The following is a 16,960-nucleotide window of genomic DNA, read 5'->3' on the forward strand; positions in this document are numbered from 1 at the left end:
TAAAGTCCTTACATTTCTGATAAACTAAGTTTTTTACTGAAATACGGTTCCAAAAACATAGACTCTAGTTCCAAACATTATCGAAAAACTGTTAGAATAGAAGATGAAAACAAGAATGAGTAGCAATCTAGTGGAGTGTAATAAAAAAAGATTATATATTTTAGAATAAAGAAGGATAAAAGCTATCTTAAATTTTTCTTGTTTTTTGTGAAATATATTATATATATTTAAAATACGAACGAAGTGAAAATAGAGTTAGAAGCAGGTACATCTGATTTACCTTGATGAAACGGTACAGCAAGTCAGGAAAAAAAACGATGGGAAGGCGACACATAACAGGCTTTGCAAGTAGCTGTCAAGACCACGGCATTCTTTGAGGTTAAATCAGACATTCAGACGTGTACATGTCTGCTTCTTAATATCACCCTACATTTTTCCCTTAATTTTTTCCATATATTATTTTAACATTAGCTCACAAAATGTCAATCGCAACTGTAGCCATAAGTAAGTTGCGTTAAAAGAACACCCTTGAGACTGAATAATCAGTACAATATCATGTGGGAAGAAAACCAGCAGTTTCTGTAACATCTCATTATTAAACAATCAACATACTGCTTTTAGCACTTCATACATGTCTTCACGTGATAAGATGAGAAAAAGTTTCTGAGCATAATTAGCATATTTAATTAGGTGAATCTAAAGGTTTATATATATATATATATATATATATATATATATATATATTATACTGTACTAGTAAGCCTGAGATAAAATTTCAGTCACTATAAGTCTATGTGCCGTTAAGTTTGCAGAGTTAAATTATAGAGTAAAGTTTGATTTGTCCCCACCTTACGCAGCCTGTTGTTTGTTTATAATAAATAATAAAGGGTTGGAGAAATGTTATATAGAATGGCCTCATAGCGTTAGGCAGGACCAACAAAAGAGGACCTACCATATACTTTTACATGGTGTTGATTAGGTGACTTTTAGGTACTAAAAAGTTTTATCCAAACTTGAAATTCTGAAGAGAACATGGGTTTGAATCCTCAACTTAACACTAAAAGGGTGTGGATATTTGGATGTTTTAATCACCATGAGCGGGAGAAAAGACCGATAACTTTTCTTTTCTGACAAAACAGCTTAAAAAGGCATACAAGACAAAAGAATTAAGTCAAAATGGAAAGAGGGAAAAGAGTTTGGCTGTGTTATGTATGCAATGCATTAACAGTTGTGTTTGTAGGGTAGAATTGATTATGGGGAGAAGAGATAAGAGTGTAGGAACAGGGAACTAAAGAAGGACCAGTACAACCACAACTGCCAGGTTCAGGGTTTCCTTGGAGTAGCATTAAAGACACTGTTCCAGATCTTCCCTCACACATCACCACCACCACCACCCAAATCCCAATTCTTCTCAAATTTATGCAATAAAATGGAAGCAAACTACTTTTATAAGAGGAAACATGCATTCATGTCTTTGTGACTTTTTACCTTGGAGAAGGAAAAACAAATGGCTTCTGCTTCTGACCATTTTCCTATCATCTTCATCATCACCCTTTTCGTGCTCCTGTCATCACACATTTTTACTGTGGCGGATTCTCTGTTCAATGCAGTCGGAACCTTCCAACTTCATGGCCTACCAGATATTCATTTCATTGAAGAGAACGATGAAAAGCAGATTGAGAAAATCTCAGGACTGGATGAGAATGAAAAGAAGCAAGCTTTCATAGTGGACAAGTTTAGATCCTTGCTTGGACTAAAGACTTTCCACACCAAAGTACCATCCAATGGTGATTTCGAGTTTCTCTCTCCCTCACCTTCTCCATCTCCCCTCATTGAAGAAGCTCAGGCTTCGGCCCCTTCTCCTTCTCCACTTCCACACGTGCACTCTCATTCCCATCATCCACGGCACCGCAAGAATCCTCCCCTTCACCAAATTTATCATGAAGACAGAGGCAGGACCAAAAGAATACTAATAGCTGTTCTTGTATCTGCTGGTGTTGCTACATTGATTGGTGCTTGTGGATTATTCTTGTTGTGGAGGAAATTCTCGAGTCACAAAAAGAAACCCAAAAGGACAATGCCACTCTGTAGCAAGAGCAAGGGAAGTGGAGGTTCTTATCGAAGTTCATCAGGCAAGGTGAGTTTAAACTCTGGACTAGATCTGTTTTATCTTAATGCTTTAGGCGAGGACGTTGAGCAACATGGTTGCACCTTGAAAAAAACTTGCAAGGATGGTATACAGTATGATAATGTTAGCGGTTCTTCCACCAAGGAAATTGCATCTGTTCACGAAGATGCAGACTCAGAAAAGGGTGAAGCTGAATCTGATGGCGGCAACTCTTCTGGGGATAAGATCATCCCTGAAGATTGTCATTCTTCAGACGATGAAAGTTTCCATTCCTTCGTTGATTCTCATTCCAATAATAGACTTTCCAATGCTTCAGCTTGTAATCTTAGTGACACAAACTCTCTGTCACGTCAAAATTCAAGTTCATTACTGAACCAATTTCTTCGCTCTCCACCACACAACTCAATCCCAAATACACAATCTCACCAACCATCAAGTAGTACAAAACACGAGGAGCAAGAGACTGAGACCACTCACCAATGTTCAAAAACATTTACTCCACCACCACCACCACCACCTCCTCCTCCTCCTCCTCCTCCTCCAACTCCTCCTCCACCATTGCAAATGCCGTTGTTTTCTTTGCATTCTCTCACTTCTTCCTCTAGAGTCTCTTCTCATTCCCTACTTTCTTTGACATCTAATAATTTATCATCTCCGGTAAATTCAGACACTTTCTCAGGTTCAAATCAAAGTCCAGAAAAGGAGTTGCCTTCCACACCTGAACCTTACCCTACACATTCTCCTCCCAACATCCCCCCACCACCATGCCCACCTCCATTTCTCAAAGGCAATAGTAACAGTACCAAAACCCCACCTCCTCCACCATCTCAACTCCCCCAATTCACCCCACTTGGTAAAGATGGCGCACCATTGCCAAAACTAAAACCACTTCACTGGGACAAAGTAAGAGCCGCACCAAATCGCACAATGGTTTGGGATAAACTGCGATCGAGCTCATTCGAGTAAGTTCAACTTAATCACTCATAGCCCAGCATCAATTTTTTTTATGTTCATTTGTTTTTACAGTTTTAAGCACATTATGGATTTGATTCAGGTTGGATGAGGAAATGATCGAGTCTCTTTTTGGTTACAACTTGCAAAATTCAATTAAGAACGACGAAACAAAGAGTAAAACCCCGTCACCAGGCAAGCACGTACTTGAGCCAAAACGCCTGCAGAACATAACTATACTGTCAAAAGCTCTGAATGCGACAGCAGAGCATGTCTGCGAGGCCTTAATGCAAGGTAAAGTTAACTCCTCAATTATGAAATATGCCGAAGAAAAAGGTGAAATCGTTGTTTAAAAATGTTCCTAACTCCAAAGTGCATGTTACCATAAGTATACTTATGGTGGAAATAATTATATAAAGTATCCCTTACTCCATTGACAACATTATTAATAATAATCAATCTTGTTATGACCACTAAGTAAATTCTCACACCGACTTTTATTTTCATAACATGAGAGTATTCATGTGCATTTATTCCATATGCTGGAGAAAATTGATGGTCATAATAATATTGTCGAAGAAGGTCTTATTGTTTTCTTGAAAATCAGGGAAGGGGCTGTCTTTACCCCAACTAGAGGCACTAGTGAAGATGGTACCCACCAAGGAAGAAGAATCCAAGCTCTTCAATTATAAAGGTGACATCAATGAATTGGGGTCCGCCGAAAGGTTCGTGAGAGCAATGCTTGATGTGCCATATGCCTTTCAAAGAGTAGAAGGCATGCTTTTCAGAGAGACGTTTGACGATGAAGTAGTTCACCTCAGGAACTCATTTTCAATGCTTGAGGTACCCATCAAAGACAAAACTTACATATCCATCTGTACATTTTTTTAGTACTTAATTTCGAACAAAATTAGAATTTTTTAGTAGGTGCACCAAATAAAGGTTGCATTAAATGTTAACATAAATGATCAGATAAAACTCTAACTTTGATCTGACAGCATTATTATTTCTGGGTTTTGTTTAGACACCAAACTGAAGTTTTTTCATCCCATTGAAAGCTTTGTGAATTCTTTCTTTCACGTTGTCATTTTCCCATTTCCATAGGAAGCATGCAAGGAACTTCGATCAAGCAGGTTATTCTTGAAGCTACTAGAAGCAGTGCTCAAAACAGGAAACCGTATGAACGTTGGAACAATCAGAGGAGGTGCTAGAGCATTTAAACTAGATGCCCTTCTCAAGCTTGCAGATGTTAAGGGAACTGATGGGAAAACCACGTTGCTCCATTTCGTTGTTCAGGAGATTGTTCGTTCGGAAGGAATAAGAGTTTCAGATAGCATTATGGGAAAAATCAGCCAGAGAAGTAAGAACAGAACGGAGGAAGAGAAGGAAGAAGATTACAAAAGAATGGGATTAGAACTTGTTTCTGGTCTCAGCACTGAGTTATACAACGTGAAGAAAACAGCCACAATAGACTTGGATGTTCTTGCAAGCTCTGTGTCGAATCTATCAGAAGGTATGAAAAAGCTGCAACATATAGTGGAAAAGGAACTGCATAAAGATGAGAGAAGCATTAACTTTGTACAGTGTATGAAGTCATTTCTGAACTACGCTGATGCAAACTTGAAAGAGTTACGAGGAGATGAAAATAAAGTATTGGTACGTGTGAAAGAAATCACGGAATATTTTCATGGGGATGTGAGCAAAGAAGATGCAAATCCTTTGAGGATATTTGTGATTGTTAGAGATTTTCTGGGGATGTTAGATAATGTGTGTAAAGAACTTAGAAAGTCTAAAGCTCCACGTAGTCCAAATCCTCTTGCCATGCTCCCTTTAGATAGATCATAGATTAGAATTAAACACTGTCTCGTGTGTTCATAGGAAATGAAAATTTTAAACAGAGTGTAACTTTATTTTTGTTTTTATGCAGTTTTGGATTATTTGGATTTTGTATTCACTGACTTTCCTAATCATATGAAACTTCGATTGATTAAAACTTTTCGTCTGTTCTTAGGAAATAATCACTTTGGGAAATGATAACCAACTTTATAATAAACTGTTGTCCCAACGTGATTTATTTTGTACACTGATCATGATAATGATGTATGCTCTTTTATAGAGTGAAGACATAAACAAACTAAACACGCGAATAACAGTTTGTTTTCTAATACTAGAATTTGATCTATTGAGAAAAAGGTTCATGGAAAAATATAAATACCAATGGCATCTGAGTTTAATTATATAAGATATTAAAACTATTCTTTATCCAAAATTTTAAATCATATAATACCAATAACATCTGAGTTGAATCATATAAGATATTAAAACTGTTCTTTATCCAAAATTTTAAAACAATTAGTTAAGGGAGCTTTCACATTAACTCATATCTTGAATATTGTGGTGTCAATCAAAGTTCGTTCTAAATTTAATCAAAGTTGGTTCTAAATTTAATTGAAAATGACTAATTTGATATATATGAATATTATTCAACTTTTTTAAAAGAAAATTAAGATGAGTATATAATAATTTCTCACATACCCTTTCTCAATTCATTGCATTTCGTTTTCTGATTTTTCAAAAATTGTGGGTCCTTCGCGATGAACTTAGCAATGGAGTGGAATGTAAAGGTCATGTTTGATTAAATTTTGTATTGTTAGGGTTGTATGTAATGAGTATGCATGTTGGGTTTGAATTCATTATGTTGTATTCTAGTGCATATTGGAAATATGAAATTATAGGAAAAATTAAGAATAAGTGCATTGAAGGGGTACACTAAATCCCTGGTGTTGGTATGTAAAAGGATTTGCTAATGAATCCACTTGCCTTTTGATAGAATTGTTCTTGTTCATAAAGAATAATTGTGCTAAAATCATTCTTATTCAAACAAACAAGTTCCACAAAAGTTGGGACCAATCAAAAAGTGAGAACAAAAACCAAAAAAAAATTACCAAATATATGCTTCTTAAGAGGATTTTCAATCAAACTATATAGCAAATAATTATAATTTATTAAATGCTTTAAACTGTATTTTCTCTCTCTTGTTAATCCTTCACTCTCCAAATCAGAAAACAAATTTGCACTTATCTACTTTCATGTTATTCTAAATTATGTTTAATCTCCTTTACTTCTAAAATAAACATTTATAATTATTTTATGTTTTTAATAAAGTAATACAAATATCTTCTAAATTATTTAAATAAATATTTACATTTCTCGTATTTGTAATAAGTGATATTATTTTTTTCATAATAAAGTGACATTTACAGATGTTTTTTTATTATTACAATATTTTTTCTTATTATAGAATACTTTTTTTTATATATTTTAAACTTTATTTTATAAATTTATGATTTTTATTTAAATTTTAGTCAATTTGACGTTTTATTAAAATATAAAGAAAATTAGTGCTATTACTTAAAATAAAAAAAGAGGTTAATTTTTATTTAGAAATTAAAAAATATGCAAATTTTTATTAAAATCATAAAATAATTAATATTTATTTTAAAACTAGAAAAGAAAAATATAAATTTCATTTAAGATAATGTCACCTGAGAAGAGATAAGTGTTATTTCCATAAAGAAATCTAGTATATATAGAATAATAGATTAATGGCATTAAAACCAAACTCTGGTGTATAAGTTACTGTCAAATATTTAAGAGGAAAGAGTTTCCATGTAAAGGGAAAAAACATATTGAGAAGTTTGAAGAAAAGGATGCGGTATTAGTGTGAATGTTGTAAGGAAAACTTTGTAATGTGAAAAACCCTCCTATAATTAAAATATAGGTTAATTTATTAAATGGAATTAAATTACTTTTGTTTTGTATTTTTTATGAGATTATATTTTCAAAATATTATATAATAGGATGAGGTGTTCGTAAGTACGATAATTTCACTTAAAAAAAATAAGTTGTGTCACATACAATAACTGAGTCAATTTTTTTGTAATTGAAGTTGTATGATCAAGCAAATTTCAAATTAGTTTATTAATGTTATAACTATTTTTAATATTTTAATTACTTAATTGAATAATTATTTATATTAATAAAACGAATAGTTGGAAAATATACTAGAATAAGATTAAATATAATTATTAAGTAATATACAAAATTTAATATAATTAGCAAATAAATAATATAAAATAATACTTTATTGTCTAATTAGACAATTTTCCCGACTGATATATCTTTTTTTATTTTCTTCAAGTTCTTACTCATATAAATCACTATAATTTTTTTTTTTTGTTTTATTATCTTTTTTATGGATTCAATTCATTAAATTAATTTTAAAAATTAAATTAATTAAATAAAAATATAAAAAATAAATATCAGTAAAACATAATAAAGTAATGAAAGTTAATTTACTTTAAACAAAATTAAAACCAATTTCATCATAAAAAAATGTTTTTATTTGATGTCCTAGTAGATATTAGAATTATCAAAATAAATTAAAATACGTAAACCAATTCAATCTAAAAGGTTCAAGTAAAATTGAATTAAACAAATTTAAAAATTTCAATAAGGATGAAAAATGGACTTAATTCGTCTAAGTTAAATTTGTAATGAATTAAGTTGACTCATCAAAGAAATATAAAAAAACATTTAAAATATGTTGGATTAACTTTTAAAATTATTTAAATTTTATTTATAATTATCATTTAGTTTTTTTGGAAATTTAATTACATATTAAAAAATATTATATTAAAGAAAAGTAAATAAATCCATTAACTTATAAGCCCATGATAAATACGTACGGACTCAATTTGATTGTATTCGTTAACAAGTGAGCTTGGTTTCTGTATATTTACCTATTAGGTGCATGTGTCGCCATTGGAGTTTATGATTGGAGTGCAAGTTTGTGATTTTCTGGTGCATGTGAGTTGTTGGATGATTGACCGTATCCCTGGATTGGTCCTGTTGTTACAAGGTTGTAGTTCTTTCATTCAAAGGTGTAAAAATTGGACCTTTGTAAGACGGTGTCGTTTAGTATGTGTGTTTTTGAATTGCGAGATTGGGAATGCATTTATTAAATCTCATCGTAACCTTTACCGTCCTCCAGAAGAATTGGCGGGATTGAGTGCAGCATCACTTTCATCTCAGGTATACGCATTCTTCTCTGCTCTATGCTCTCTGCGCCAACCCTTTCAATTTTGTTCCCAACCTCAACAAAAGGAGATTTTTCTTGCTTTCTTGTAATTTATGGGAAGGAATGCGATGGATGGGAACGACACATGTTGGGACAAAGTCATTGCAGAAATGATTGAAATGGGTTTCGAGTATTCGAGCATAGTCGAAGCCATTAAAGTAGTGGGTCCATCTGTTCCCAGCGCTGTGGAACACATTCTCAAGTCTACTACTGACGAAGCATCCACTACCCACACCTCCAATTCGCATGCCCGCAATGGGAATGCTCTCAAAAAGCGACCTTTGCGTAAGTGTTTAGTTCGACAATCCAATATATTCGACCGTTTCCATTCCAATGACGATGTCAAAGAACACAGGAAGGAACTCCCTCAATTGGGAATTAAACCCAATCCCAGTGTGCTTTCAGAGCCTTTTGAAGCGCAAGATTTGGATGTTGAATCTGATTGGGAGCAGAAGACTAGTAATCTGATGAAAAAGCATTTTGGTTTTTCATCTTTGAAGAGTTTTCAGAAGGAAGCCATCTCTGCCTGGGTTGCTCACAAAGACTGTCTTGTCCTCGCTGCAACAGGATCCGGTAATGTTTGTGCCTTACTCTCTGCAGTGTAGAGTAGCTTTGTGCATTTATTCATAATTATGTTTTTTGGAACAGGGAAATCTCTGTGCTTTCAGATTCCTGCATTGTTGTCTGGGAAAGTGGTGGTTGTGATTTCGCCCTTGATAAGCCTCATGCATGACCAGTGTTTAAAGCTGACTGGACATGGGATCAGTGCGTGCTTTCTTGGCTCCGGGCAACCAGATAATACCGTTGAACAGAAAGCAATGAGAGGATTGTATAGTATAGTGTATATTTGCCCAGAGACTGTTCTAAGGTAGGGTTAGTGGCCTTGTTCATATTGTCCTTAGCTTCATGGACTAAAAGTTGATGTTGAAACTTATCGTATGTCCTAGAAGACTTAGGTTATGTTTGAATAAACTTTTTCATAGACATTTACAGGAAATGAAAAAGCCTTAAATTGAATTAACCTTCTTACATAAGCTATACGCAACTCTTGCACTTAACTTTTATGTAAACTCTTTCCATTTAACTTCTCCAGAAGTTAAGATGTTTTAGTTGATATTAGGATGAGGAGGAGTTGAATGCATTTTGCCTTCTTATTTCATTCTCTTGTAAGTGTTATGGATAACTTTATCCATAAAAGGCCTTACTCTTTTTAGTTTCTTTTAATCTTTTAATGTTTTGTTACTTAATTGCAACCCCGTGCAGATTGATTCAACCACTGCAGAAGCTTGCAGAAAGTCGTGGTATTGCTTTATTTGCAATTGACGAGGTACACTGTGTTTCGAAATGGGGTCATGATTTTCGTCCAGATTACAGGTCTGTTTTATCCCCTATATTTCCTTATTTTTTTATGGTTATTGGAGATGAACTGGACTAGTTACTGTAATTAGAATGTCTTGAATGATCTTAAATGCAACTTGTGGTTTGCATTTAGGATCTTGATTGATTATCGTGCATATTTCTTTTGTTCTTTGTTTGGTGCTCATACCACAATTTCTTGAATGTCTTTAGTGTACTTTAATAAGTATTACCTGTTTTTAAAATGTTTGCTCTTGTTTCAGGCGACTGTCTGTGCTGAGAGAAAATTTCAGTACAAGCAAGCTAAAATCCTTAAAATTTGATATACCTTTGATGGCCTTAACAGCTACAGCTACAAAAAGAGTACGAGAAGACATTTTAAAATCATTGCAAATGTCAAAAGAAACGAAAGTTTGCCTTACATCATTTTTTAGACCTAACTTACGATTCATGGTGAGTTTGTTCATTACTATAACTTGTATATTCTTCTCTGAATATATCATCTCTTGTTACAATAAAGATTCACTGTTGTTTCTTACAGGTAAAACATAGTCAAGTATCACAGGCTTCTTATGCAAAAGATTTTCATCAATTGATTCATGTATATGGTAGAAAGAAAAATATTGATGAAAATGAAAAGGTTTTCATCTCAGATGATTCAGATCAGTTTTCTAATAGCTCCGATGCTAGTAGTATCTCTGATACAGACAGTGTTTCACCTGATGACATGGATGACAACCAAGATGATTATGCTTATAGTGATATTAATATAATGCACTCAGGAAACTCTGATGACTTTTTAACTGGGAAAGAACTGTCAATTGAATTCCTGGAGAATGATATCGATGCCTTTCAAAGTGTGGATAACTTAGATGGTACTAATGTTTCTGCTATTTTGGGTCTCTCATTTTATCCCAAAATAATGTAGTTAATAAACCGAAAGTAACATTGGATCAAATGATGTATTACGATATTTTGTAAATGCAGTTGCCCGTGGTGACTTCCGTGTGCTACCTCACAAGGAATTGCAATTATCCAAGAACACCAACACACCTAAGAAACCAGAAAGAAGAGTAAAAATTCATAATGAGCCTTTGGAACAAGGACCAACAATCATATATGTACCCACCAGAAAAGAAACTCTGAGAATTGCGAAGTACCTATGCAAGTTTGGTGTGAAGGCAGCTGCTTATAATGCAGGGGTATGGGTTGTATATTATATTCAATCTTGTTTGATTAGATGCTAGTGAATTAAAATTTATCAGGTTGATCATGTCAGTTGATAAGAGAATTTTAAATTTTAAGACATCATGAAGTACTATGCAGTAGAATTTTGTTTTTTTTTCTTGACATTTTCCGTCTGGTTTAATTTCGAAGTCTTCTGGCATGCTTTGTTGTGGATTTCATGGAACCAAACTTAATAGTTAGCCTGTACTATTACACAATAAATGTTTGCCGTACATTCACCTCTCGCATTTGATTTATGTTTTTCTATTAGGGTTTCAACTGATTTACGTGCTCAATCTCTTTTTCCAGCTTCCCAAATTGCATCTAAGAAAGGTTCAGAAAGAGTTTCACGAAAATAGTTTAGAGGTATGTATCTGGAGCCTGAACTAAATATTATACATGTCCGATGGGAACGGGGCTCTAAAGAGGGACCAAAACGTTTTATTTTAATTGAGATAGCCAATTATCAGTTATGATGTATCATTATTGCATCTTATATTTGTGGTGTGCTATTCACATAACTGCTTTTATTAATGGATGTTTGTCTGATTTTGATGGCCTTTTCAATCTCTTCTTCCCCTTTCCTCCGATGTTTGCTTGGGCATGTTTTTACATTCTTTTTTCCAGCTTTGGGTATTTGAAACCCTGCCCTGCCTGGCAAACATCTGAGTTGGACATTTCTTTGTAATTGTTGCTTCTTCTGAAGTTTTTGTAAAATCAAGCCCCAAAAATTGAAGAAATAAATTTCTTGAGCATGACACGGATCTGATTTGTTTTTACCCTTGTTTATTCCGATGTTGATTGTGAAATTACTACATAATTTATGTAATTTCCTTCATCCTGGAACCTTAAAAAGTTTGACCAAACAACATGTATCCGCGTGTGTTTTATCATTCAGGTTATTGTTGCTACAATAGCTTTTGGAATGGGTATTGACAAATCAAATGTCAGAAGAATCATCCACTATGGTTGGCCACAGGTCTGTTATTCATATACATTTTTCCAGCCTTAGTTAATTATAGAATTGGATTCTGTCTGTATTTCTTCTGCACTCCAATGTTCATGCTTTCACTAGCTGAATTGTCTTTATTTTTTAGAAATCTCAAATAACTAAAACTGTGAATGGTATTTTTATCAGAGTTTAGAAGCATACTACCAAGAAGCTGGACGAGCTGGTCGAGATGGGAAATTATCAGATTGCAGTATGTTAAATTAGACTAGAATATAATTTTTACCTTATAATGTTTGTTTTTCTCTCTCTCTTCTTTAGATTTTAAACTTATATCACTCCCTCGGTTTACTTAAGTGTATGTTACTCATTATTTTTTTTCCTTTTTCTAACACTAACATTTGGCCAACAACCAGTTCTGTATGCAAACCTAGCAAGCAAGCCGTTTCTTTTGCCTAGTCGAAAAAGTGAAGATCAGAAAAAACAAGCATATATTATGTTGTCTGATTGTTTCAGGTTTGCCTTGATAAATACATCTTTGCCTTTTTTCATTTTTATTATGTAGTACATAACCTTTTGTTATATTTACAGATATGGAATGAATACTTCATGCTGTCGACCAAAGATTCTCGTTGAATACTTTGGAGAGGATTTCAGTCATCAGAAATGTCACTTGTATGTTAAGTTTGGTCTCAGTGCTTACTGTTTTGTATGTTTCAGCATGCATGAACTGAAAAAAATATTCTAGAGCAGAATAGCTGGTATGAAGTTGCCTTGATAATTGCATCAGCATATTTACTTCTTTTTGTAGTCAAGGTATTAACCCGTCTCCATATTTACCTGTAGCAAGCTAGAATGTTTGAATCAGTTATTAATGCATGTTACCCTTCATATTGTCGCTTTCCTCATATACCTCCTTTCACGCAGATGTGATGTGTGCATTGATGGTCCACCTAAAAAGCAGAATCTAAAAGAGGAGGCCTGTATTTTTCTGCAAACTATAGGTGCCCAAAATGTATGTTGAGTAGTTTCATTCTTATTCCAATTACCAACGACGCTATCAATTCCATCTTAGTTGTGAATTTATATCAAAATTGTCTCGAACTTTGAAAGCATATTTTTCAAAACATGAGTACATCTTCCTAGTTGTGTATGTGCCTGTTTCTGTGGGTTTAAGTTTCAATTTGATGACTTGATTAAACAACTGCTTCGTTTTTGGAGTTCCAGGACCTATAGTTTTAGTATAGGTCGAGTTTTGTGGAACAAACTTGTTGTATTTTCTTTATTCCATTATAGGTGAAAAGGACGTGACATGGATATTAATTTAGCAGGGGCGTAGGGATTCCAAGGATTACTCATATGACGATGATATACATTTTGACTACAATTACAGAGGACAAGGAGAGAGGCCGAATCTTAGGATGTTGGTTGAAAAAATAAGGCAGCAGGTGAACCTAGTTATTATTGTCATTTCTTACTGTTTGATATATTGGGTGTTCCTTTTGTTGCTAATCCATGAAACCAGACTTGTTTTCACTTGAGAAATGTCCGTATACAGTTTCAAAAGTTTTCAACCACTGACATGTTATGGTGGAGAGGTCTTGCTCGAATTTTGGAAGTTAAAGGATACATCAGAGAAGGAGATGACGAGGTATACTTAATTGCTTTACCCAGAAATAACTTGTCTTTATAGTTTTTATACATGAAAATACTATATATTTATAATTACAAAATCTGTCCATAAATTTTGTTGCCGCTTAAAATAAAAAAAGTATACAATTAAGTAGTGATCCTAGAAGAAAAAAATTCAGAGAGATTAATAATATAACTCATGGAAAGCTCTTTTTATGGAGGTTTTTAAAATTTAAGGACTGACCAGAAAGATATTTCTGCATTCCGCATTTATATGGAGATGTGCCACTGATTTGCTCTTCAATACATTCACCCAAGCTCTAAACTCCAACGTGTGACTATCTTATTGCTGTATTATCTGCAATATGCAGTTATGTGCTGTGGTAATTCTGTGATTTGATCTCACAGTTTCCACCATACAATTGCAGACCCATGTTCAGGCAAAATTCCCGGAATTTGTGAGGTCCATGAATGAGGAAGCTTTCTGGGTTTACCCTGAAGCAGATATGTTGCTTGCAAGAAAATTAACTGAGAAACCATTTTCCTCATTCTCAGAATGGGGAAAGGGTTGGGCTGATCCTGAGATCCGTCGCCAGCGCCTAGAAAGAATGGGAGTGAAGAGAAAGTCAGGGATGGTGTCAAGCTCCAAAAGGAAACGAAAGAGAAAAGTGCAACATGATTTCAGAACTTCTCGTGGCAGACTAACAGCAAAACTCTCAAAATATAAGTGATCTTTATCAGCTACTAATGCGATGCATACAATTTATCCTGCAAGTGAACCTTTTCAACATTAGGTGTAAAATCACGATCAAACATTAGTGATATTTATCAGCCACTGATCCAACAACATTAAATGTTTTAACTCTGAATATTATGCGAATTATTCAAAAATATCGATCACCAGGTCTGAGTTAAGATTTAACTTGGTGAGATGCATTTTGAAGGACAATATAAAAATATCAAAATCAGGACATTTTGAAATTAATATTTTGGTATATTAAAAACTTTTTAGTATGTTTTTTAAAATATTAAAATTAATATATTTTGAAAACACATAAATATCATAAAAAATTTAGTCCGGATTCTGGATTAGTTTGGGAGGGGATTGCGCCAACATTGGGCTAATTAATTTTTTTTCTTTATAAAAATTTAAAGAAATTTAATAAAATTAAAAAATAATAATAAGCATAGATTTTTAATTAATTTTTCCAATTGAAATATCAACTTTATAATAAATTTATCAAATTATAAATAATGACAATGATAAATAAATACTTAAAAAACATAGTAGTGAAAAAAGTAATGTTAAAAATACATGCTAAATTTTAACTAATAAAATTTAAAATGTATGATATTGAATAAAATATCAGAAAAGTATGTGAGTATTTCTAGTAGATGTAGCATCCCAAAAATACAGCATAAAATCATATCTAAAATATCCATATATTAACAATATTACAGTTCAGTTTCGAGGTTAAGAAGTACAATTCTGGCCAAACGGTCTTATCAAAATACTACAAAATTTAAACTTTAAAATTCTACCGCCTAGACCGAACGGTTTCCAAAATCACCAATACCGAATGGTTCTACAGAACATAAGTAGCAATAATAACCGAACTGTTCGACCTTCACTTCCACTTCTACAAGAGCTTCTTCCAGCAACTCTTCTCCTTCTGCTTACATCCACATGGATGATCATTGCAACAGAAAACGACAACGGAAAGGACACACAGACAAGACAGGAAATAAGGTAAGCTTATGTAATTTAATTAAGGGTTAAATATGTTTTTCGTCCTTTAAGTATCACATGATTTTGGTTTTAGTCCCTACTCAAAACTTTGATGGTTTTTAGTCCTTATAGTTTTGAAACTTTGAGTATTAGTCCTTGAAATTGGACGGTGTTAAGTTTTAGTAGATGTGACAAACGGTGTTGCCACGTGAAATACCAGCCTAGCTTCCATTAACTTGGGTTTTTAATGAGTTCTAATAGTAGATGTGTGATAGAAGTTAGAACGATATAGTTTAGAAAATAATAATTTATCTAACTAAACGAAGCGTGCTGAACCGAGGTTTAGAAAATAAGACAAGTAAGTTTTTGAAAAATAGTAAGATTTATATGAAAATTTTGAATAAATATAAATAATCTATAATGAAAAAATGAAAAGGTTGAGAAAGAAAAATATTTAAAAAATATAAAAAGAAGAAGAAGTGATGTTTGTCATACAATAATTTCTATTGAAAAATAAGTAAATCTATACATGTAATGTTTCATAATATTTAGAAATATAGAGAATAATAAATGTTTAAAAAATATCAATGAATAAAGTCGGAAATAAACAAAATTAGCTATAAAAAAGTTAATAAATTTTTAAAAAATATATATATTCTATAAAAATTAGCCCAAAGTCTAACAAGACAGATTCCACGATAAATCATGATTAAGATGAAATGAAAGACAAAAATTATGATGTACACTATAAATGAAAGAGATCGCCAAACCAGCACAAGATATTGTAAAAAATTATTATTATGAAAAAATAAAAATGAATACAAAAAATATAGAAAGGTTTGTAGAAAATGTTATGAACAGACATAGAACCGTGAAAAGTGGTATTCAAGAACATAGAGAACAAAAAAGAGTTAAATTTTACATATAAATGTTTAAATAAAAATACTAATGTTTATAAAAAGAAAAAACAACTTTAGAAGGATAACTATTTGAGGTACAATCGTTCACTTTTAACACACATATTTTATATTTATTTGATATTATCTTTTTTACTCTTTTTTTTCTTAAAAAAATATAAAAATTCACTCTTTTATATACATCATTCTACCGCTGCTCTTCTTTAATCTATAAAGAAAAACATAGATCTGAGAGAAAGACAGTTACCTCAATACTTTTTAAGAATCTAACATAGTTTGACCAAAAGTATGTTGATATTTTAAGAATTAACATTGTGAGGACAGAAAAATAAAAGAATGTCTTATTGTTGGAGAATACTCTTAAAAGCGTCTCAATTAGGATAATTCCAGATCGCGTCAGATTCAGATAATATTATTGTTATAATAATTTTTTTTATAAGATATCTATTTAAAAATTATTTACAAGATATTTTAAAATTTGTAAGCACTCGTGAATAGTTACAAATATTAAAAAAATTACTTTATAAATTTTTAAAATAAAATTAAAAAATAAAATATAACATAAATTAAAATTTAATTTTATTTAAATTTAATTTTAATTAAATTTAATAAAATATAAATTAATTTTAATTTTAATTAAATTTAATAAAATATAAATTAATTTTAATTTTAATTAAATTTAAATTAATAAAATATAAATTAATTTTAATTTTAATTAAATCTAAATTAATAAAATATATATTTAATTTTAATTTTTTAATGAACAGTGAATACTCATAAATTCAAATTATATATCAATATTTGACTTATTTAATATTACTATTCATAAAAAAATAAATACTTGGAAACATAAATATTTGCTACAAATATAGATATTTTTGTCATTCATTAACTTTAGAACCTTTTCAAATAAAAAATAAAAGGAAAAGAA

General features: G+C 32.1%; 2 protein-coding genes across 7 annotated transcripts; both read left to right on the top strand.

Annotated features, from left to right (window-relative positions):
- The first annotated feature begins 1,054 nt into the window (after nucleotides 1–1,054).
- Nucleotides 1,055–5,029, top strand: LOC124848141 (formin-like protein 11). Its single transcript, XM_047325782.2, has 4 exons — nucleotides 1,055–3,090; nucleotides 3,183–3,373; nucleotides 3,687–3,922; nucleotides 4,184–5,029. Exons 1-4 carry the CDS (start codon nucleotides 1,508–1,510, stop codon nucleotides 4,922–4,924), a joined length of 2,751 nt encoding a protein of 916 aa, XP_047181738.1. The 5' UTR covers nucleotides 1,055–1,507; the 3' UTR covers nucleotides 4,925–5,029.
- A 2,849-nt stretch (nucleotides 5,030–7,878) lies between these two features.
- Nucleotides 7,879–14,283, top strand: RECQSIM (RECQ helicase SIM). 6 transcript variants are annotated; one of them, XM_088097921.1, is made up of 16 exons: nucleotides 7,884–8,173; nucleotides 8,281–8,792; nucleotides 8,868–9,087; nucleotides 9,483–9,593; nucleotides 9,839–10,028; nucleotides 10,117–10,450; nucleotides 10,563–10,777; nucleotides 11,112–11,168; nucleotides 11,701–11,781; nucleotides 11,941–12,004; nucleotides 12,168–12,267; nucleotides 12,343–12,426; nucleotides 12,679–12,766; nucleotides 13,080–13,199; nucleotides 13,310–13,402; nucleotides 13,812–14,283. In XM_088097921.1, exons 2-16 carry the CDS (start codon nucleotides 8,288–8,290, stop codon nucleotides 14,112–14,114), a joined length of 2,565 nt encoding a protein of 854 aa, XP_087954047.1. In that variant the 5' UTR covers nucleotides 7,884–8,173; nucleotides 8,281–8,287; the 3' UTR covers nucleotides 14,115–14,283. The 6 variants fall into 6 exon arrangements, with proteins under 6 accessions (XP_087954049.1, XP_087954048.1, XP_087954047.1 ...); XM_088097924.1 differs by lacking the exon at nucleotides 7,884–8,173 and having other exon boundaries at nucleotides 8,383–8,504; nucleotides 8,575–8,792; XM_088097923.1 differs by having other exon boundaries at nucleotides 7,879–8,792; nucleotides 13,755–13,886.
- Nucleotides 14,284–16,960: the final 2,677 nt, after the last annotated feature.

This window comes from Vigna umbellata, chromosome 8 (assembly GCF_029865625.1).
Source record: "Vigna umbellata cultivar VRB3 chromosome 8, Vumbellata_1.0, whole genome shotgun sequence".
Taxonomy (NCBI): Eukaryota; Viridiplantae; Streptophyta; class Magnoliopsida; order Fabales; family Fabaceae; genus Vigna; species Vigna umbellata.